This window comes from Gossypium raimondii, chromosome 8 (assembly GCF_025698545.1).
Source record: "Gossypium raimondii isolate GPD5lz chromosome 8, ASM2569854v1, whole genome shotgun sequence".
NCBI lineage: Eukaryota > Viridiplantae > Streptophyta > Magnoliopsida > Malvales > Malvaceae > Gossypium > Gossypium raimondii.
The window spans coordinates 4,611,021-4,635,303 of NC_068572.1; the positions used below are offsets into that span (position 1 = coordinate 4,611,021).

Genomic DNA, 24,283 nt, shown 5'->3' on the forward strand with positions numbered 1-24,283 from the left:
AGCAAAGATTAAGGACATGGATCAGAGATTGGAAAAACTCGAGCAAAGGTCGAAGGAGATGCGGGACCAACTTATTTCTACAGTGCGAGGCGGTTAGACAAAATGAAACAAGAGATGTCTGAGAAGATGCGAGAATCCCAAGAAGATATAGTGGCAAAGTTAGCCCAACTGATAACTAAGGGAAGTGATAAAGGAAAGGGCTTCATGGCAAATGTCGATGAGGGAAATTATGATGAACCTCTCTATCCTCCAGGTTTCACCCCTCCACATATGCGAGCTCAAGCTGAATACCCGCGCAAATCTACTGTCACTATCATGCCTCAGCAGTCCCAGGCCAGTGCTTCGAACTTTCGAGCTAGATTGGGCTCTAACCCCGAAAACTACCCTGTTAACTCTGCCATTTCTGACTTCGATGAAGTGGCTGAAAAGGAAAGAATAAAGGAGGAGTTACCAAAGCAGCTAGAAGAAAGGTGCAAGTGGCTTGAGGAGAAGTTCAAGGCGATGGAGGTCACTAAAAATTATCAGGGAATCGACTCCAAAGAGTTGAGTTTGGTCCCAGATTTAGTACTTTCTTACAAGTTTAAGATGCCAGAATTTGAGAAGTACAATGGGACAAGTTGCCCGGAAGCTCATATCACCATGTTCTGCAGGCGAATGGCCGGATATGTTAACAATGGCCAGTTACTGATACATTGTTTCCAAGATAGCCTAGCAGGGGCAGCATCTAAGTGGTACAATCTGCTGAGCCGTACCACGATTGGTTCATGGAGGGACTTGGCACAAGCATTCATGAAACAGTATAGTCATGTAACAAACATGGCTCCTGATAGAATTACCCTTCAAAACATGGAGAAGAAGCCGAGCGAAAGCTTTAGGCAGTACGCACAAAGGTGGAGGGAAGTCGCAGTCCAAGTTCAACCACCAGTCTTAGAGAAAGAAATGACGATGCTTTTTATAAATATATTGAAAGCCCTGTTCATCACACATATGTTAGAAAGTGCCACAAAAAGCTTTTATGACATAGTCATGAATGGTGAAATGATTGAAAGCGCCATAAGGAGCGGGAAAATTGATGCAGAGGAGAGTAACAAGGGGTTAGTCCCAAGGAGAAGAGAAAATGAGGTGAACAACACGGGTTACTCTAAATCAGTTACTGTGAGTAAGCCAAGAGAGGTGGCTACTAACCAACAAGGTTCATTAAGACAAGAATCTAAAGTGAAACCAGGTACTGAGAAGCTCCAGTTCACACCAATTCCGATGTCATATAAAGATATGTATCAAAGCTTGTTTGATGCGCATATTGTTGCTCCTCATTACTTAAAACCTCCACAACCTCCGTATCCTAAGTGGTATAATGCAAAAGCGCAATGTGACTACCACGCGTGAATTACGGGGCACTCAATAGAGAATTGCATTACCTTCAAAAAGCTAGTTGAAAAATTCATCAACATGGGTATTGTCAAGTTGGGTGACTCATCAAATGCAGAAAATCCGTTACCCAATCATGATTGATGATGAAGGGAATGCAATAAATGAAGAAGTGGAGACACAATTAAAAGGATCCTTGTTAGATATTCGCTTTAGAGGTGTTGTAAATAATGGGACTGTAGAGGAAACCCCTGAAGTATTTAGAGTCTGTTAGAGTAATGTTCAGAACACACTTGTTGCTTTTAGCCTAGAAGAAATAAGAACTTCTTTGTGAAATAGGCTCATGTCTGAACATTGTTATTTTAATAAAATACATCATTGCAATCATCTGTGAGCAAATGTTCTTTCATTCTTTACGATTTTTTTCATTCTTTTGGATTTTTTCTGCCAAACCATTCATTCATTTATTCATATTATTCTTTGTATATCCTTTAGCACCTACAATAGGTCCTTGGATATCAATGACATGAGTGACGCTGTTACAGACTCAGAATCTCCTTTTGAGTGAGATATGTGTTTAGAGGGATCTTATAACTTTGAAGATGACATGGATTGTAGCTTATCTCCAGACTTGTTGAGGATGGTAGAATAAGAGGATAGACAGATCCTACCTCACAAAGAATCATTAAAAGTTGTGAGCTTGGTGAATATTGGAATTGATATGACCTCAAAGACAAATCAAGACATTGTTGAGTCACTTCAAGAATTCAAAGATGTCTACGCATGGTCATACCAGGATATGCCCAGGTTAAGCACTGTCATTGCAATCTGAACAACAGCACGATATTAGAAATTTACAGTATGTTCAAGATTAATGTCATGAATGATACAGTGAAAATTCTACCGGAGCAGTGCCTCTCTCTTTAGTTCATCACGATTTTTTCTATTGAAGTTGAAATTCTTTCTCTCCGGGTATTGGCTGAGTAAGTTGGATGAAGCAGAATAGATCTGATCGCAATGTGATCAATTGAACTTGATAGAATGAAGAAGATTAAAAGCTATTCATCACGGTCAGATGTACCAGAAATGAATGATGCAAGCCTATAACAAAAGGTTCATCCTAGAGAATTCCACGAGGGTGACCAAATGTTGAAGATCCTCCATCTACAAAAAATATTATGGAGGGAAACGGATGCCAAATTGGGAGGAACCTTATGATTATAGAGAAGGTTTTTTTCTAAAAGAGCTTTGATTTTGAGCGAGATGGATGATAAACCTGGAAAGTCCTGTAAACTCAGATTCAGTCAGGAAATTCTCTGCTTAAATATAGAGAGGACCAAGGTAAAAACCCGCAAAGGGAAGTTTGAGTCCAAAAAAAAGAAGAAAAAGAAGTGATGTGAAAAAATGAAAAGATGAAAATGAAAAATGAAAAAGTAAAAATGGAGAGGCTAAGGTGAAAACCCACAAAGAGCGCCTTAGACCAAAGGGGATTTGAGTTGAAAACCCAAAAAGGGCGGCTCAAATGTTGATCAAAATGGCGTTTGAAATTCTCGAGGCAGCTCAAATCTTGATCGAATGGGGCATGCAAGTGGTCTTGCTATACCGAATGAGCAGGAAAGGGTAGGCGACATCTTGGGGCATCGACAAAGTACTCCTAAACACATGTTAAACTCAGAATGGTCTTCAGAAAGTCTGTACAGCAAAGTTCAAGCTACGATATCTGGGGCACCTAATCTGTATACCATTTTTGTTATTCTTGGAACACTTTATTCATTTCCAAGATACGCATTCCTGAATCAATGTCTTTGCTATCCATCTTTATTATTTTTGATAATTTATGTCATTTCGAGCTATGCTCAGAACCAATTCAATTTTATCCATCATTTTGTTCTCTTTGCAAGTGTGTTGCATTAGAATAATAATTAATGGACCAATAAAACTTTCACAATGGAAGTTTTGAATATTACTCTAGAAGTTTCTAAATAATATAGGAACCTAAAACAGGACTATTGTTTAGAACGCACCAAGGAAGAGTCTAAATTAAGACTATCCCTTTAAATTTTATTGTCGAAAACAAAATGACAAGATTTCGTATTGGTGACAAAGCGTCAATGAGCAAACAAACAATGATCACCTTACAACAAGAAGAGGTTTCCTCGAAGGAAAAAACATTCATTTGTGCATAGGCATTTGGTATGACATCCTGAGAATGGTATAGAGGGCCAAAGTGCTTCACATTACGATAAGAGAAGATCGAGAAGTCATGTTTTTCAACCCTTGGGTTATAGTGAAACAAATTTTGCATCCCAGTGGATCAAACTTGAAGGTTTACAGTGGGGGAAATCTGGTCAAGTGTTTCTTTAGAGACGCCAGCCGAGCAAGCAGACGCTATAGCACATTAGCGATGAAACTTTAAATAAACTTTGAGTAATGATAACCTAAGTGACAATGAGGAATCATTCTCGAAAAAGGACATTCTGCATTCATTCAAATGTCATTCATACATGTCTAGTTAGGAGCATTTGATTCATTTTGATCATGCCATCCTAATCATTAGGCATAATTAGGTTCATTATACATGTCATGTTCTCCAGAGAACAGATCAATGAAAATAGCAGATCTTGCCTTCCTGCATTGACAGCGAAGCAGATCAAAGATACCAGCCTTATCTCCCTCGATTGCAGTGGCGCAGGTAGATAGTGGATTTTACCTTCCTGAGGTTACAGTGGAGTACATTGAAGCCAGTAATTCTACTTCCCTGGGCAACAGTGGAATAGATGGAAGATTACAGATCTTATCTCCCTAAGTAGTAGTGGAGCAGATCAAAAATGGTGGATTTTACCTCCCTGAGGTTACAGTAGAGTACATTGAAGCCATTAATTCTATCTCCCTGGGCAACAGTGGAATAGATTGAAGATTACAGATCTTATCTCCCTAGACAGTAGTGGAGTAGATCGAATGTGACAGATTTTACCTCCCTGAGGTTACAGTGGAGTACATTGAAGCCAGTAATTCTATCTCCCTAGGCAGCAGTGGAATATATTGAAGACTACAGATCTTATCTCCCTAAGTAGTAGTGGAACAGATCAAGGATGGCGGATTTTACCTCCCTAAGGTTACAGTGGAGTACATTGAAGCCAGTAATTCTATCTCCCTAGGCAGCAGTGGAATAGATTGAAGATTATAGATCTTATCTCCCTGGACAGTAGTGGAGTAGATCGAATGTGGCAGATTTTACCTCCCTGAGGTTACAGTGGAGTATATTGAAGCCAGTAATTCTATCTCCCTGGGCAGCAGTGGAATAGATTGAAGACTACAGATCTTATCTCCCTAAGCAGCAGTGGAGCAGATCAAAGATGGCGGATTTTACCTCCCTGAGGTTACAGTGGAGTACATTAAAGCCAGTAATTCTATCTTCTTGGGCAACAGTGGAATAGATCGAAGAAAGCAGATCTTGTCATAAATAAAATCAATTTGGTACCAATTTTGGGCGTTACGAGGGTGCTAATCCTTCCTCGTGCGTAACTGACTCCCGAACCTGTTTTCTCAAATTTCGCAGACCAAAATTATTTTTAAGGTGCACCGATCACACCTTAATAAAGGATCGGTGGCGACTCCAGTTTTTATTTTTAAGTCGAAACTAAAATTTTTGTTTTCAAAAAACGGTTTCGACAAATATAGAATCACATAAAATGTTAAATCTTCCAAATCAGACATAAAGTTTGACCTGAGGCAAGAAAAGAAAGGTGAAAGTAAGAGAGTTGACTATTGAAATATCTTCCATTCAAGTTGAAATAAATGGAAGACACTAACAGAAAACCACCCTTACATGTAAAAAGCCAGAAATTATTATTATTTTATATAAGGTCTAAATTTATTTATATTTTTTCTGCAATTCTTAAATAGGGGTAAATGATGTGTTTTAACGCGTTTAAATTTATGTGTTTCTGTATTAATAATAATGTTAATGCCAGTTGAGTTAAAACTCAATCGATTAAATTTATTTTTATTTAAATTATAGATTATAATTAATTTCAATCCTCTTTCATATCTTTTTTTTTTAAATTTAAACCTTCGCAAAAAAAAAACTTTACTATTTTATTGCTTAAGAATTTAATATATTTGTAACAGCCTAATTTTGCTCTATCCAAACAATAGACAAATAAAAAAAAACTCTAAAGCCCAAATACACCAACCCAATAACCCACAACCTAAACAAAAAAAGACAACCCTAATTCCTCTAAGCCTCCCGCTGCCACCACTCCTTTGCCTTTGCCACGTCAACAGGCGCGTTGCCTGAGATCTGCCCTCATTTCATCGAAACGGCAAGGCATGGCTCCCCAATGCCGTTGTCCTTGCCACAAACACCTGCAAAAAAAAACCAAAAGCAGAGAAGCAAAGAGCAGTAGGACAAAAAAACAAAAACAAAAAAGAATAATATAATGTAATATATTTTGGCTATAAAAGTCGAAAAACTTTTGTAACAAAGGAGGGAGAATGAAATAGAAAAAAAAAGAACAGAAGTTTGAAAAAAAGGTAGTTCTTTTATTTTTCTTAATTTTCGAAGCAAACAAAAAAAACAAAAAAAAAAACAAAAGATTTAATTTTTTTCCTGTTAAAGTGCTGTCGTGGAACCCCCTTTCCCCGACTTGAGAAGCCTCGAAACCCCAAGGGTTCCATCAAGGGCCTTGTTAGAAAAGGGAGAAACCGAAAGGTTTCTTGGTCTATAGCCGAACTTTGGCTGAGTTTTTGGGGATTTTAACCCCGGATCTGTATTCCACGTGAAAAGGGGCAAAAAGGGACTTTTTTGGGAATTTCTGACCACTGGAAGCGACTGTCGTCGGCGCTGATGACTGGTGGTCACGACGGCATGCGGCGACCCATTGGCCGGAGGCGGAAAGGAGAGTTGAGAGAAAAAAAGAAAAGAAAGGGTAAATTTTTTTTAAAACAGAGAAGAGAAATGATTTTCTTTTAGGTTTTTAACTTAAATAGGGATACTATATGACGTCGTTTTGGGGTGTAGTTTAAAATGCCCAAAACGACATTTTGACACAACTCAATGACCCGATCCGGATCCATCCAAGATCCGCTTGTTTTCAAGGAGAGGGTCTAATTTCCACTTTGGTCCTTCCGCTTTTTTGCACTTTTCTAATTTTACTATTTCTTTTTTATTTATTTTAATTTCACCCCTTTAATTTTAATTTATTTAAATGTCAGTCCTTTGACCCACTGTTGGCCTAAGGGAATGACATGGGTTTGAGATAAATTCCTTTTGAGTCCCTTTACTTTTCTATTTTATTTTAATTTAAGCCTTTATGTTATGTTTTTTTATAATTTATACTTCAAATTTTATTGCATTTTCAATTTAGTCCCTTGCTCATTTAATTAAACCCTATACTTACTATTTTTAATTTTCACCCATTAAGTTACATAATTTAAATTTTTGCCCTCGAATTTTCGATTATTTATTTTGGTCCTTTATTTTAATTATTGATACTATTAATACTATTAAGTGATTATCGTTACTAATTAATATTATTTTGTTAAAATTTGCCCAAATATCAATATTTTATGTAAGTATGTTATTATCATACATTTTGTATTATTTCATTATTATCATTATTATAATATAGTATTATTAATTGAATATTTTATTGTTATTATTATTTCTTATTATTGTATTCACTATAGTATTGTTATTTTATTTTATTATTTATGTTGTTATTTTGTTAATATCATAATTTTACCATCATCATACATTGTAAATGTTGCTACATACATTCATCCGTTTTTTCGGCGCAAGCATATAAAGAGAAAAAATAATTAAAATCAAGGCAATATTCGTTATTTTTGGGATTTGAGGAGTTGTGCTCCTAACTTACGGAGTATGGCGTCTTCTTAGAACCCAAATAACCAAACACTCTATTTAAAATTCAAGATACGTAGGACTTAGGTAATAATCAAATTACGAGTATCCTTATTTTCGAGGATTCGAGGTATTGTGCCCTAACTTATGGGACATGATTTTTTTCTTGATTAACTCGAAATAAGAAGGCCCTTTCCATAAAATTTAATTTAGTTAGCGATATTTTAATCAAATCATGCAAGAAGGGATCGTATTTTAAAATTTCTTTGAATTCTCAATTCTCAGCACTAAGACATCAAGTAATCAACTAGGTACCAATTTTGGGCAGTATGAGGGTGCTAATCCTTTTTCGTACGTAACCGACTCTCGAACTCATTTTTTGGATTTTGTAGACCGAAAATTATCATTTTAGTAAATCTAACATTTTATTAAAATGATCAAATTTCGAGGTGATCCAATCACACCTAAATAAAAAGGATTGGTGGTGACTCCATTTTCGTTTTTAAAATAAAAAAGTAGAGCTCCAAAAAGGTTTCGACAGCTTGGCGACTCCATTGGGGAGCGAAATAAGAGAGTCAAGCTGCAAGTTGATTAATTTTTTGTCTTTTTGTCGAAAATTGATAATTCAGTTTAAATTGACAATGCCTTTCCTTGTATTTCAGCCTTCATGTTGGTGGTAAATCATGTCTTTGTTATCTCGGGTTACATAGCGATCTAATACATCTGTTTTATTGGTTCGAGAGTTTTTATTTATGTTTTCACATATTGCATGGCATAATCGTTTCATTCTACCCTTCTTAAGTGAGAGTGAGAAGCTATTCCTTCGTGAGGGTCTTCACCTCCGCATAGGATAGTGGACCGCTTTCAGGATACATCCATACCTATGTCTTTGTGAGGTCTTCACCTCCACACAGACATGGGGAAATGTATTCCCCTAAAGTGAACTCTATCCGTATGAGCCTATAATATGTGAGGATCGAGGGATCTTTCGGTTCAGGTACCTTTACTCTAGAACCAAACCATATGTAACGAACCTTAAGAGCCTACCTTAGGGAGAACCATGTCCAACCTTTAGTGTTTACCTGAACATATTACAAAGAAGAAATGTTTTTAATTCTTATTCTTTGCTCTAATTTCTATTCCAGCTTTATATAAAGTCTATTGACTTGTTTCATTTTGTTTTGGTTGTGGTTGTATTGCATTTTCATCTTAGAAGAAATATGTTGATTTGTGTTCAATTGCTAAATAGAGAGCTCATAGAAAATGAGTTTTTTGATAAAGTGAAAGACAATGCGATTGTACGAATATGGTCAGAGATAGGGACCATGTTTTGAGCAAAGCTTTGGCCCAAGTACGAGAAGTGACTGACCATTTGCAAACCCTAGCCGTTCAAGCTGACATTCTGAGCCTGGAATATGAATTAGAGTCGGATCAGGGTCGAGAATTAGTTTGGTTTCTTGGGAAAGTTAAGGTTTTGAGTGTTAAGACGAGGTCGTATATGTATTCGTTTTATGTAAAGAAACTTGTTTTCTAGAAAAGTTGTTCTAATGTAATTGAACTAGAATCAACGTCTTTTTGCATGTATCTTTTCCATTCATTAACATTACATTTTATTGCATGCAATAAATTTCATGAAATCCAAAAGTGCGTCGAGTTCAAAACTCTAGTATAGAGCCTAATGGATAACAAAGAGTTGGAATTCTTTAAAGATATTGAGGGTTTGGAAGGGAAATATATATTTGTGCCTCTGAAAAGGGAACTAAAAAACCTATCAGGAATCTATCCCTACATCCTTGGAAGTGTTCTGAAAAACTGAATTGTGAAGGAGATCCCTGTAGTTTTTAGGACCATTTTAGAGTAATATTTAGAACATACCTATTGCTCTAAGCCTGGGAACAATAGTGATCCTTTTGTGAAAAAGGCACATGCCCATTACCTTTATTTCAATGAAAACAATGCATTTTTTATGTCTCATTTGGCAAACACTTCACTATCTCATTCATTCATACTCATACCACACGAATAATTATTCTTAAATTTATTTGTCCTTTGGATATTCTTTTATTCTTATAATAGGTCTTCGTATATCAATGATATGAGTAATGCTGCTACTGACTCAGAGTCTCCTTTTGAGCAAGATGTGTCCAGAAGAACCTCAGGACTCTGAAGATGATCAAAACTGCAACTTATCTCCTGATTTGTTAAGGATGGTAGAACAAGATGAGAAACAAATCCTACCTCACAAAGAGTCAGTGGAAATTGTGAGTTTAGAAGATGAACAAGAAAAGAAAGAGGTGAAAATCAGAACTTGCATCACTATAGAGACAAGGCAAGACCTCATTGAATTACTCCAAGAATTCAAAGATATCTTCACATGGTCGTATCAAGACATGCTTGGTTTAAACACTGATATCGTGGTACACAAGCTTCCCGTAAAGGAAGAATGCAAGCTAGTTCAGTAGAAACTTTAAAGGATGAGGCCAGATGTATTGTTGAAAATAAAAGAAGAGGTTAAGAAACAATTTGGCGTTGGTTTCCTACAAGTGATCAAATATTCAAAGTGGATAACCAATATAGTCCCCGCCCCTAAGAAAGAGGGGAAATTGTGAATGAGTATAGACTATAGGGATTTAAACAAGGCTAGCCCGAAAGACAATTTCCCATTGCCTCACATCGATACCCTAGTTGTAACACCCCTAACCCGTATCTGTCGCCGAATTAGGATTACTAGGCATTACCGAATATAGCACAGTTCAGAACAGACAATTATCACAAATCCAGTTTAGTAATTTAAAACTCATCAGAACACTTATCTTAATCACTTTTGAACTTAAATCTACTATATTACTTTCATTGGCATATTTTAAAAATTATTTAGATATATATATGTATATATCATTACACATCATATACCAAACATATAATAACTATTTATCATAAGCTAATTATCAAACATCTCATTTTATAATCTAAGCATGGTCACATATTAAAATAAATTATTAACCACACAAAAATGCAATTTTGGTTATCATACAATATGGCCGAATATATTAATGGTTATTAACAAACATGATACGCATTCATATCCAAACAAAATGAACCATAACTCAATTTAGGTATCACTCATTTATGCGGCATTTATTTCATTTAAACTAACATGATTTAAAACTAAACTTACTTCTTTCCTAATCACCAAAACCATGCGCATATGACCTTGATATCTTAAGTCATTTTAAGCACAAATAACAACTACAATTACTCATAGTTGACATGCCAATTTTTTTATATGCTTTAGTATGTGCCAAAATTTTATTCACACAATCAAGCTGAATTTTTATTATTCGGTCATTCTATATAACATTCAATACATAATAAATATTTAGATAAATATACTATAAACCAAATATTATGCTTATCTTTATAGTTCCAACGCCTTATTCATATATACAAATACACTTACATTATCAAAGAAACTAAACCTCAAACGTTAATAAACCACATCAACTTCATTTCATCTATATGCCATTATAAACCAATTACTAAACTAACCACATATACAATTTGAATCTTATACCAAACTTATTTATTTAGCTATCTTAATTCATCACATATCCGAATACACAAGCACATTATAACCAACTTATTCAAATCTCACTATTAAAATCACATATACCACATTTGGCCGAATATACACAATCACATATGCATACACATAGTTCACATTTATAACTTTAGCATTTATACAATCAATTCAACAACTAACTTACCTTATTTTCACAACTTGGTATAAGTACATACCTGAGCCTTTTAATTCGATTTCACATTTGGTATTCACTTAACATTGCCCGTTGAACCGTTCAGAATTAAAAAGGATATGCGGATAGTCGGAAGCTCGTACAATGCCAACGTCTCAGACGTGGTCTTACATGTAATCACATATCAATGCCACTGTCCCAAACAGGGTCTTATACGAAACAAATACGATGCCAATGTCCCAGACATGGTCTTACACGTAACACAAGTCGATGCCAATGTCCTAGACGTGGTCTTACACGATAACATATACCGAAAATCCTATGTCATGACATATGTATCCTATCTATTCCTAGGGTTCGTACGGGACTTTCGGATATTGAATCTCGATCGGATCGAACTCGAAATATAGCTCCTTTGCTCAATACATATTCGACCATATACAAAATATATTCACAAAAATTCCATTCATGTAACATTTATATATTATCAAATTTAACGATATTTATATGCTTATAGACTTACCTCAGATGTTGTCGAACGGTTAAATCGACTATTCATCCACTTTCGATTTCCCCCGATCTAATTCCGTTTTCTTCCGTTCTTGATCTAAATAAATTCAAATTTAACTAAATTAAACACACATTCATTCAATTTAATCCAACAACACATAAATGGGTAAATTACCATTTTGCCCTTATCATTTCACACTTTTTGCAATTTAGTCATTATTACATAAAACACAAAATACACAAAATTTGCATATCCTATGCTTAGGCCGAATATTCACAAGCTCCATACAAGTCCACATATTTCATTTTTTTCACATTTTAGTCCCTCAAAGTATTATTTTCACAATTTAGTCCAAATTACTCAAATTCATCAAAAATCCCAAGACAAAACATGTTAATCCTTCACATATCTTTAATATTTCATCATTAAACAACAAAAATCACAAGCTATCATCAATGGAAAAACACAAAATCATCATAAATTTTAAAAATTAAAACATGGGCTTTGAAGATAACTTAGAAACGATCTCAAAAACGTAAAAATTATCAAAAAATCGAAACCGAAACATACCTCAATTTGCTTGAACAAAGGCCGAATACCTAGCTTGTTCTTTTCTTTTTCAATTCTTTTACATTCCGCTAGGAGAAATAAAATAAAAAGATGATAATGACTTTCTTTAATTTATGTTTGTTTTATTATAACATTATAATATGTTATTATTATTTTAACTTTTTATTTTTAATATATAAAAACAGTATATTATCAATATGCCGTCCGCTACCTATTATTATTGGCTAAATTACAACATAAAGCCTCCAAATTATAAAAACAACAACAATTAGATACTTTCTTATTTAACCATCAAATTTTCATTTTACGCGATTAAGCCTTTTTCTTAAATTAAGCACACAAGCAATAAAATAAATTCACGAAACTTTCACACATGTAAATTTACACATAATTAACACAGAAAATAATATTAAAATATTTTTTAGACTCGAATTTGTGGTCCCGAAACTATTGTTCCGATTAGGGTCAAAATCGGGCTGTTACACTAGTGGACAACACAGCAGGTCATTCATTATTTTCCTTCATGGATAGTTTCTCTGGATACAGCTAGATAACGATGCATTAAAAGGAACTAAGAAAAGAAAGGGGAAAGTTTTTTTTTTTTTTTTTAACAGAGAAGAGAAATGATTTTTTTAGGTTTTAAACTTAAATAAGTGTACTATATGACGTCGTTTTGGGGTGCAGTTTAAAATGCCCAAATCGGCATCATTTTGAGACGACCCAATGGCTCGATCCAGATCCATCCAGGATGCGCGTGTTTTCAAGGGGATGGTCTAATTTTCACTTTGGTCCTTTCGCTTTTTTGCCCTTTTCTAATTTCGTCCTATTTATTTTTTATTTGCTTTAATTTCACCCCTTTAATTTTAATTTCTTTACATGTCAGTCCCTTGACCTACTGTTGGCCTAAGGGAATGACATGGGTTTGGGATAATTTCCTTTTGAGTCCTGTACTTTTTTATTTTAATTTAATTTGAGCCTTTATGTTATGTTTTTGTTTTATAATTTATACTTTAAATTTTATTAAATTTTCAATTTAGTCCCTTGGTCATTTAATTAAACCCCTGCACTTGTTTTTTTTTTAATTTTCACCCTTTAAGCTGCATAATTTACATTTTTGCCCTCAAATTTTTGATTATTTTATTTTGGTCCTTTTATTTTAATTATTGATACTATTAATACTATTAAGTGGTTATCATTGCTAATTAATATTATTTTTGTTAAAATTTGCTCAAATATCAATATTTTATGTATTATGTTATTATCATACATTTTGTATTATTTCATTATTATCATACAATATTATTAATTGAATATTTTATTGTTATTATTATTTCTTATTATTGTATTCATTATAGTATTGTCATTTTATTTCATTATTTATGTTGTTATTTTGTTAATATCATAATTTTACCATCATCATACATTGTAAATGTTGCTACATACATTCATCCGTTTTCTCGATGCAAGCGCATAAAGAGAAAAAAATAATTAAAACTGAGGCAATGTTTATTATTTTTGGGATTCGAGGAGTCGTGCTCCTAACTTTTGGAGTATGGCCTCTTCCTAGAACCGAAATAACCAAACACTCTATTTAAAATTCAAGACACGTAGGACTTAGGTAATAATCAAATGACGAGTAATATTATTTTCGAGGATTCGAGTAAAATCATTTTTATGGAAAGGGCCATCTTATTTCGAGATTAGTTTTTCGATTTTTTCGGTTATTTTTTCGTAAAATATATGAGCTTTTAATCATTTTCCAATTGAAATAAAATTTAATTGATGGTCATAATAACTCAGTTAATCATTTAAAAATAGTAAAAATAAGATAATTATATAATTAAAATAGTTAGTCTTTCAAAATAAATATTTAAATAGATATATTAAATAATGTGTCAACCGACTTCCAATTTGATTAAAAATAAAAAATATCATTCTATGTATAAATAAATTATATTATTGCGAGAGTTTTTTTATATTTAATAAAACCAATAAAAAATTTGTACGTGATGAAACTTGACGTCCATGCCACTAGAATCTATAAAAATTTGTTTTACCACTTGAATCAAAGTTTTATTTTAATCTTTTAATACGTTTCAATGTTGTTACATAAAATGTTTCATCCACATTATTTGTATATTTATATTAACTTTTGATCGAATTAGTGTCACGGGTCAATTGATCATCAATTCGATTAAGGAAATTACGAAAATACCATTACAAATATAAATAATTTATATTAGAATAGTGGTACTTTTTATCTTTCTATATTTTAATAAATTTAATAAAAAATTACATATGATGAATTTTGAATCCATATCATCTGTATCAATGAAATCTTACATTTGTATGTTATTTTAAAATGCACAACTAAATTACATTTGTATATTATTTTTAAGTACACATGAATTCTAAATATCACACACCACAAATATATTTATACTATTAATAAAACTTTTGATTGAGTGGTGCCACGGGTTAATAAAATATGAACTCGATTAGAACATTATGGAAATGTCATTTATCTATACTATTAATAGAATCCCTGATTGAGTTGGTGTCACAGGTTAACCAAGTATCAATTCGATTAAAAATTACAAAAAATTCCTTATGTAGTTAAAATAAGTCATATTATTCGAAAATATTTTAAGGATTAGATTTTTTTTTTATACATTTTTGAAGTAAAATTTCATTATGTTAATTTTAAGTAGATAGCTATGTTGGATAAATGTAGTTTGTATACACATACCCTGTAATAGAATTTTAATGAGAAAATTTCAATGTCAGCTGGTGAAATTCACTGTATATCCAAAACCAACCTTGTAATAGACTTTGTACTAAAGCAGTGCGGTACCCTAAAAAGGTTTCGGTTATTCATGCTTTCAAAGACCCATTTGTTTATTTAAAAGGCTGAAAAACCTGGAAAGCGACTTCCAGTAAAGGTCGTTTACGCTTCTTCTTCTTCATCTTCAAACAATCAAACACTTTGCCTGCAATACAATTCACCATCACCTTAGTCCACTGTTTCTTCAGAGAAAACTGAAATGAAGTTCGTTTTGATTACTGGAGGAGTCGTAAGTGGACTTGGCAAGGGCGTCACCGCCAGTAGCATAGGCGTTGTTCTTCAAGCCTGTGGCCTTCGTGTTACTTCCATTAAAATTGGTTTCTTTCCTCCTTACAATCCCTTTTTTTCCATAATTTTTTTCTCTTATTTTCGGCTTTTTATTTAATTTTTTGTATGGGTTCAGGCTTCTGGGCTTGTTTCTGGGTTTTGTTCTTCTCGACCAGCAGTTCACATTTTTAGTGCATTTGTTTGGGAAGCTTTATATATTCTGCACTCTTTTTCACTGTTTATTATTGCTATTGCTTGCTCTTTGGTTCCTTAACTTTTTCTTTCTGGGTTTATTTTATATTTTTAATTTGAGAGCCCTCCTGATTATGCTTACTTTAATCTGTTCGTTAACCTTCATCTTTGTATCTTGCAGATCCTTATCTCAACACGGATGCTGGAACCATGTCGCCTTTTGAACATGGGGAGGTTTTTGTTCTTGATGATGGTGGAGAGGTTTTACTATCCCCCTTCTTTTGTCTCTAGCATGAAGTATTTTGTACTTATAGTATTTGCCAAAAAAAGAGAAAAAAAGTGACCTCACTGCATTATAATATTGACTAATTTGGTTTATGTTAATGTTTTAAAAGGTCGATTTGGATTTGGGTAATTATGAGCGTTTCCTAGATGTCACCCTTACTAAAGACAACAACGTTACTACTGGAAAGATTTATCAGGTATTTCTGTTTATTCAGGGTAGATGCTAATATATTTGTTCAGTCTTCACTTGAGTTATATTTGTGGGTGAAAATTAATAATCTGTTGCATTTTCGTACCAGTCTGTCCTTGATAAGGAACGGAAAGGTGATTATCTCGGAAAGACCGTTCAGGTGACTTTTGTTATTACTGATCATCTATCTACTTTTGTATGCATGAAGAAAGTAACAAATAACAATAAGTTCATGTCCTTTTCACTTTTGTGTGGATCCCAGGTTGTTCCACACATCACAGATGCTATTAAGGATAGGATCGAGGCAGTTGCTCTCATTCCTGTGGATGGAAAAGAGGGTCCTGCTGATGTCTGTGTGATAGAGTTGGGAGGCACTGTTGGTATGAATTATGCTAAAAAAAGACGCTTGACGTGTCAAGAATTCCCCTTTTTTTTATTCTTTCTTTCTTGCTTTTCTTTTTGTGGGGTGAGAAATGCTTTATTCTTTTTTATTTGTATGGGGGTGTTTCTTCAGGTGACATTGAATCAATGCCATTCATTGAGGCTTTGCGACAGTTGTCCTTTTCAGTTGGTAAGTCTGCATTGTTTTCTGTTTATTTAGGAATGTAATAATACTCTGTCGCTTTGTTTGTTTATCAATCATTTTGTTCCAACTTGATTATTAGCCTTGTCATGTGGTGTCCAGTGCTTATTTAGATTGACACATATGTGGTGACCTTTCAGATCCACATGTAGTCACAGACCAGAAAGTTGTGCTATAGGAACCGGGATTCACAAGGAATGTGTCAGCCTTTTTTTTTGTTGGGCCGGGGGGGGTGTTAATATAATTTGATTATGTAGTGCTGCAATTTTGCTACTTCTGCATTATTCAAATGTACCAGGCTATGCTGGTCAATAGGTTAAATACTTTGGACATGCATTTGCGGTGGTGTATGTACGCACACATTCAAGTTGATAAATGAGAAGTTACAGTTATTCAGGTTTCTGAATGTCTGGTAGCCGTTCCCATTCTGTTAAACCTCAATCTAGAACATTTGATTCTGCATCTATGGAGTGGTTCAAAGAGATCAATCTATTTGTTATCTTTGGATATTAATCCTCACGTGTCATAATAATTTTCATTTTCTTCCTCAGGGAAAGATAACTTCTGCCTCATTCATGTCAGCCTAATACCTGTGCTGGGTGTAGTTGGAGAGCAAGTAATACACCATAATTTTCCTTAAACATAATACATAAATTGCAAAGTACTTTTAGGTCATTGTTTGGATCTTATTTTTAAACTGATATCAGTTAAATTCTTTATTAAACATCGCCACCAATTGTGGTGTCAATAATTCTCCATCTCTCTCTTTCTCTCTGATGCAGAAAACTAAGCCTACACAACATAGTGTCCGAGAACTTAGAGCATTAGGCTTGACTCCTCATCTGCTTGCATGTCGCTCAGCTCAGGTACACTGCCTCGTGTGTACTTCTTGTGGTAGGTGATTTTTTCATTAGAATCGTTTGGAGAATTGCATCATTGCATTTTATCTTTCTGGAGTATTATTGTGTTAGCTCATTGTAGCACTTTTAGGCATTTTTATTAGTTTTTAAATGTGTTGGCATGAACCTATGTAATCATTATCATCTTTGTGGGGTGCGGCATTATGTTGGCGCTTTACTTGCATAAGTTTTGCTGCAAACTGTTGTTGAACTTGTCATATATAACTTGGCATTGTATCTGTAGCATTCATATCATATAAATATTTTGTGAACAATTGCATTTTCTCAGCTTTAGCCCTAGGGTTTACTTGTGTTTTCTCCTTTTATCTTGCTGGATATCCTTTTGATTTCTTTGTTTTCTTGACCTGAGCTTTGTCCCAAACTGATGGTAAATACACCCTTTTGGTTGGTGACTTACAGCCATTATTGGATAATACAAAGATGAAACTTTCACAATTTTGTCACGTTGAGGTAAATTTGATTGCAAAATTTTGTTTGTATTCTTTTGAGTTAGTTTGGTCATCTTTACTAAGGATTGTGTTTATCCTTCTGGTTCTTCACAGGCTGCAAACATCCTAAATATTCATGATGTTCCCAACATTTGGCATATTCCTCTCTTACTTAGAGTATGTTCTATAGCAGTTCTTCCATTTGTCTGGAACTTAAAGATTCCTAGTCTCATTCTTTTATTTTCTTTTTAATGATGTTACATATTGTATATTGCTTCAGAACCAAAATGCGCATCATTCAATTCTGAAACAGCTCAATTTGCTCAGGTTAGTTTTTGGTTCAACATTTCATCACCCCTCTCTCTCTAAGTATCATCAGATAACTAAGTTTGTTATAAATTTTACTTTGTTATGGCTTAACTCTTTGCTGCACAATGCGGCTGGCCTAGGCAATCAATGTTTTTTATGGAGCATCACTAGTTGATTGTCAATATTTTTCTCTTCTATCTCTGTGATTTTAGCACTTGGCAAAAGGTTATATTTATTACTGGTTAGCATGTCAGACTGTTGGGCTGTTAACTACCAAAATTCACCATTAAATTTGGATTGAGGTACTAATTGCAGGAAGTTTTGATCAGTTTTACTAAGAGCTATAAAGTTCTGTTTCAGCATTGCCACACCTCCTGATTTAGAAGCTTGGACCAGGAGGGCAGAAACATTTGATAATCTCACTGATTCTGTTAGTATTCTTAATTTAGTTCTAATTGTCCAGTTTGAAATAGAAGAAATCTTTCTCATGTGATACAAAAACATAACCTTGTGCGCAGGTGAGGATTGCAATGGTGGGAAAGTATGTTGGTCTGACAGACTCATATTTATCTGTTGTGAAGGTGTAATGCTGGTTTAATTTTTTGACTTCTAGACTAACTTTATTTTACCCCTAGTATAAGTTATGGGTGGTAAGGTTTTCATAAATAATTATTTAAATGATACATTTGTTGGAAAGATTAGCACTTGGATCACTTCAGAACTTTGTATTACTCCATTTTCTACATGTTGGTGTTGTATCAGCTAGATCAATTTGGTAAAAGCCATATCGTATTGTGATTGATTGAAAACTAGGTATTCTTTATTAGTGGTGCCTGGTTTAAATCATGTCTCCTAATTGGTTGCATGTTTTCTGGATATTGGAGTTCATTGTCTTCGCTTTGCTGGTTTAGGTTTGGTGGTAATCATTGTTATTTTCTACTACCCATTTCTATAAATGTTTTCCTTATCTTGTAGGCACTTTTACATGCTTGCATTGCATGCTCTTTGAAGCCTTCTATTGACTGGATTGCAGCTTCTGACCTTGAGGATGATACTGCCCAATCGGTATTGAATCAGTAACACTTTTGCTATTGCAATTTTTGTTTGAAAATGATACTATCTAAACATTCTTCTGTCTCATACAGGCACCAGAAGCTTATGCTGCTGCGTGGAAGAGTTTAAGAGTAAGCCTTTCATAGTTGTACCTATTGTTTTAATGGCTTAACTTCCTTCAGTGCCAGATTCATTATCTAACAACCTATCTTGGTTTAGCATTTTCTTGGTCTAATTTTCTGCAAGTATAGGCTAGAACTAAATTATTTATGTAATTGTTAAGAGTTGAGTTTCTGTCTTAAATTGGATCATAGATTACCATTTGAATAATTATCCTTTTTTAAAAGGGGTGGTGGTGGTGGTTCTTATTTGAGTTTGTACTTATCCTTTCTATTTAGGTTGCGCTACTGTTTTTATGCAGCGTAGCATACTCTAAAGTGAATTGGGGATGAGAGGTGTTGTGGAAATTGATTTATATTTTTTCTTGGAACTGCTATTTTGTAGAATGCTGAGTGTGTTCTAGTTCCTGGTGGATTTGGAGATCGTGGTGTGAGTGGAATGATATTGGCTGCAAAATATGCTAGAGAGAGCAATGTTCCCTATCTTGGCATTTGCTTGGGCATGCAGATCTCTGTCATCGAGTATGCCAGATCTGTAAGTGGCTTTTCTTTCAAATGCACGTTTTCTATTTTCCAAAGTTACACATTAAAAGCCTTTTGAGTTATTTGGTCCAGGTTCTTGGTTTAGAAAAGGCAAACAGTAATGAGTTCGATGATGAGACACCTGATCCTGTTGTCATTTTTATGCCTGAAGTATACATTTCCTCTTTCTCATTTTACTTTTTCATACTCCTTCCACATTCTTTCAGCACTAGATTATGTTCTATTTTATGTGTCAGGGCTCCAGAACACATATGGGAAGCACAATGAGACTGGGATCTCGAAGAACACTATTTCAGACCCCTGATTGTGTTACTTCTAAATTGTATGTTATTATCTGTTGGTTTGTTTAATTTAGAAGCTTCTTCAAACTCTACTTTGCAAAAAAGAAAAGAGAACTCTTAATCCATTTGTCTCCCATTTGTGCAATGGGCTTTCATGCCTTGTGACCTCTGGATGACAAGGTTTATGTAACACAAGTAATTTACAAGGGTACGATGTTATGTCTTTTAGATGGCATTGCTTCCCATGAAGTGTTACCTTATCTGAAATATTTATCAAGATGTTGGTTGGTAAAATAAGCCCTTATTATGTACCAAAAACAGATATTGTGCAGTGAGTGCTGCTGCTTCTAATAGTGTATGAATTAGAGCTCACCTGGTCTTTACATGCAACTGGAAATTTCCATCAAAGATTTTGATGTATGTTTCGATTGCCATGCATGATAATTCTTTTTTATTTCACTTGCTAGGTACTGCAATCCTTATTATGTAGATGAACGACACCGGCACAGATATGAGGTTAGTCGAGCTGATTCAACTGGAAAGAGGAGAAAAATTGGATCTATCAGCATAACTCAATATTTTATGATATGATTTATTGCCCCTTGCTTGACACTGATGCAGGTAAACCCAGATGTCATCGGGGTTCTTGAAGAAGCTGGGCTAAAATTTGTTGGGAAGGATGAAACTGGGAAAAGGATGGAGGTGGGTTTATATGTCTTTTTTCCCCTTCTTCTTCTTGTTTTTTTTTTTTTTTTGGGGGGGGGGTGGTGGTGGTTGTCCAGCTGTTTAATTCAAGGGGATTTGGATTTTTTTCGATGTAGTTTTTCAGTCAAGAAAAGGACAAGTTCATTTTTTTTTGGGTTTTGCAGGTTCTGGAGCTTCCAAGTCATCCATTTTATGTTGGTGTGCAGTTTCATCCAGAATTTAAATCACGGCCGGGGAAGCCTTCGGCTCTATTTTTAGGTACTAATCAGCATGCTTGGTCATTCAGTTTCCATGTTTTCTATAAGCAAATATTTCATGAAATTGGCATGTGAGACAATAATGACATTTATGTCTTGGCTATTATAGGTCTTATATTAGCTGCAAGGGGAAAATTAGAAGCATATCTTACAAGGCATCAAAATGGAAGTTGATTTACTAGTTATATCGATACATCCAAATCAATTTTACAAGGTAAAGATCCCTCTGAAAATGAAATGTGTTGGGACTTTCCTTAGGCAGGCTTAGTAACCTGGTTGGTTTAGAACATGATTTGACCTTGATGGTATCTACTCTAGAGACTAGTGTCTACACTGGCATCCTGACAGGTTTTGTCAATGGGATTTTCTAGTATTGTTTGCTCATGTTTCTTCTTACTTTCACATTATTACATTATTTCAAAACTCAAATTGCATAGGGAAGGGATTTAGAGAGTTGTCCAAACAGTCTAGTGACCCAACCGGTACTAGGGACAGGTATTTTCCTATACGTATGCAATTTGCTGTGGTCTAGAACAGTGCATCCTTGTATCTGTTGACTCGGCAGTGTTTGGTCCCCGGCTTGCAGCCTCTGTTTGTCCTTTGATTGGCGTTGTATAGTACAATAACATATAACTTTCACTTATTTAGCTTTGTTTTAACTGATACCGAGCACCTTCAATGTAGGAGGAAATTGGTAGATTGGTGGTCTTGTGGTATAGGGTTCCTCAAGTGAATCTTATTGCAATAGAATTCGAGTTAAGGCACATATTATGGTCGGAGCTCTTAACCGACGTGTTGTTTCTTATCTGCTGTGATCCAGGGATATAACCTGATGATATATTCACAGGCCAAATTTTCAGAGTTTGTTCCTGAAAATTGTAGCTCTATGTTTGAAAGTTATATAACAATTTTTTATTGATTTCCTTTCTATTGTACAAGTATTTTTTTTTATTGGATGTAACTCATGGGTTTAGTTTCTGAGAAAAATTCTCTTGCAAACTGTGTTACTTGGATTTGTTTTTCTATACGAATATATTCAAAATTATATATATATATTTTGGATGATTATATATATCTCTTCGAATATGCTTGAAATAAGTAATACTTTTACAAGAAAATTAGAGTTTAGTAAGATAGATTCCAAAGTTACCGATAATATTTTGGTCTCAACATTATGCAAAATTGCAGCTTAGTTGGTAATAGTATCTACACGAGCTTGCATGATTATAACTTAGTTAACAATTTCGACAATAGGTATGGAATCATAATTTATGCATATTGATCGACATAAGGAAACAAATTTGCATGTTTTAAAAATAATCTGGAAAAGTTTTATGATTAATATTGTACTTAATTTTATTTTTGCGGAATTATATTGACAAAACTATAGTATAATGTTCAGTTTTAGGAGAGAAACTCAATTTGTTCTATATAACATGTATGTAGGTTGTGTATGTCAAAGTGTAGTTATTTATTTTAATAAAAGCTTTCAACATAAAAGTATATATTAGAAAAGATAGTTTTTTTGTCAATATAATAGAGAGATTAGATTCTTAAAAATTTACATGCATGATAAATATAATTATATTGATAAATTTAACAATTGAATTATTAAAATAAATACAAAATTAAAAAAATATATTGCAACTATTGTATTCATTTAAGGGTACTACCATTTTTGAACAATTTTGTTTAAATAATTAAAATATGTGATACAAAACATATATGCCAAAATATAAATACCATACTCATTTAATGTTGCAAAATGTGGGTTGTGTATTGGTTTCTTCATTTGTTTTGGAAGTTCTTATATTTTGCTCTTCTTTTTAATAATTGTAATACTACTGTCGCAAGGGGAGGCTGAAGTGCCTACTCCCACTGTTACTTCGAGCAATGATGAAGACAGAAGGGTGATTGATCATCTCACATTCCCTATTGAGTCTCAGAATTGTGTACTTGTCAGGATGCATGCTATATTAGGAAATTCGGTTTAAAATAAAAAATTTAAAATTTTAAAACTGACTCGATTTGTAATATTATTAGCTTTCAATCGAAACGACCTTCTTCGCTCTAGCAATACGGACCAAACACAGAATAAGAACGACATTATTACTTTCAGTTGGAAGATAACTCTTTCAATAGAAACCGGTAAAGATTGTAATTATCAAAAAATATAATTTATTCTAAGAAAATAAATTATCACTATTTTCTAGCAGAATAATGATAGCTCAATAACCAAGTAGTGTGTATTAAGTCAACCGATGCCATCTATTTATAAAGAAAAATAAAAAAATCCTAGTTGAATAAAACTTAAATAAATAATATTATTTTAATAGAAAATACACTACTACTCTAAGTAGAGTAGGGGTGAGTGGCACAGCCTAGTTAATGATACTAGGGTTGCCGCCCCTCTCATCTATTATGAGGGGTTTTGAGCCTCTCATGTATTGGGTTCAATTATATGTGCTTTTTAGATTTTTGACCCAACACTTTATAATGTAATCCAACTTAATATTTGTTTTCTATTTTCCAAAATAAATATTATTTATTCAAGTAATTTAATAAATTAATTTCTTAATTAAATAATTTTCTTAACCCAATTCTAATTCCGTTAAAGTCATGACAACTTTGCCGTAAAAGAATATGATGAAATATATTTAATTTCCTTTATTCATTGAATTCATAATTACTAATTAATTTGATTCCACTTTGAAATTTCAATTATTTATTTATAATTAATTAAATAATAATTTTAAATTTTTAATTTTAAGTCATTTCTATATTTAGTGAGAGAACGCATTCATTTGTGAATGCAACTCATTTTAACTTTATCATTTTATTCATTTTTGTTCATTTGGTTATACATGCAATTAATTTCTAGATTTAATGAGCTAATGAGGAGACTGATTGGATATATATAATTAAGGCTCAAATAATTTATAATTAAATTTTAGCTTTTCCCTATTAGTTATAAACTTATTTAGTCATAAAGTCATTCTACTATAGTATCATGGTGAGCTGTCCCAAATTACATACCATTACGAAAGCTATCTAATAAGTGTTTGTCCAATGACTTTTTCATAAGTGTGTTATCCTCATAGGATATCTTTAATCTTTTTGGGATAAATCCGTTCTCCTAATATGATTCTATTTTTATCTCATAGTAACCATTACATGTTCCTTCATGAAAAGTCAATTATTGTCAAATAATAATAAAGTCAATTATCATAAAGACA

At 33.6% G+C, this 24,283-nt stretch overlaps 1 protein-coding gene across 2 annotated transcripts; it reads left to right on the plus strand.

The window, feature by feature from the left end:
- The first annotated feature begins 14,929 nt into the window (after nucleotides 1-14,929).
- Nucleotides 14,930-22,115, plus strand: LOC105790426 (uncharacterized). 2 transcript variants are annotated; one of them, XM_012618012.2, is made up of 23 exons: nucleotides 14,930-15,232; nucleotides 15,556-15,635; nucleotides 15,770-15,856; nucleotides 15,959-16,009; nucleotides 16,112-16,229; nucleotides 16,364-16,420; nucleotides 16,984-17,048; nucleotides 17,215-17,298; nucleotides 17,752-17,802; nucleotides 17,895-17,957; nucleotides 18,061-18,107; nucleotides 18,450-18,519; nucleotides 18,608-18,670; nucleotides 19,065-19,154; nucleotides 19,235-19,273; nucleotides 19,647-19,796; nucleotides 19,877-19,954; nucleotides 20,041-20,126; nucleotides 20,553-20,601; nucleotides 20,707-20,787; nucleotides 20,955-21,048; nucleotides 21,157-21,261; nucleotides 21,732-22,115. In XM_012618012.2, exons 1-22 carry the CDS (start codon nucleotides 15,115-15,117, stop codon nucleotides 21,219-21,221), a joined length of 1,686 nt encoding a protein of 561 aa, XP_012473466.1. In that variant the 5' UTR covers nucleotides 14,930-15,114; the 3' UTR covers nucleotides 21,222-21,261; nucleotides 21,732-22,115. The 2 variants fall into 2 exon arrangements, with proteins under 2 accessions (XP_012473466.1, XP_012473469.1); XM_012618015.2 differs by having other exon boundaries at nucleotides 14,931-15,232; nucleotides 15,319-15,635.
- Nucleotides 22,116-24,283: the final 2,168 nt, after the last annotated feature.

Coding starts and splice junctions, on each gene's coding strand:
- LOC105790426 (XM_012618012.2), top strand. CDS start 15,115: ATGAAGTTCGTTTTGATTACTGGAGGAGTCGTAAGTGGACTTGGCAAG. Junction 16,010..16,111: donor ATCTCGGAAAGACCGTTCAG/GTGACTTTTGTT, acceptor TGTGGATCCCAG/GTTGTTCCACACATCACAGA. Junction 19,955..20,040: donor TTGTCATTTTTATGCCTGAA/GTATACATTTCC, acceptor TTTATGTGTCAG/GGCTCCAGAACACATATGGG.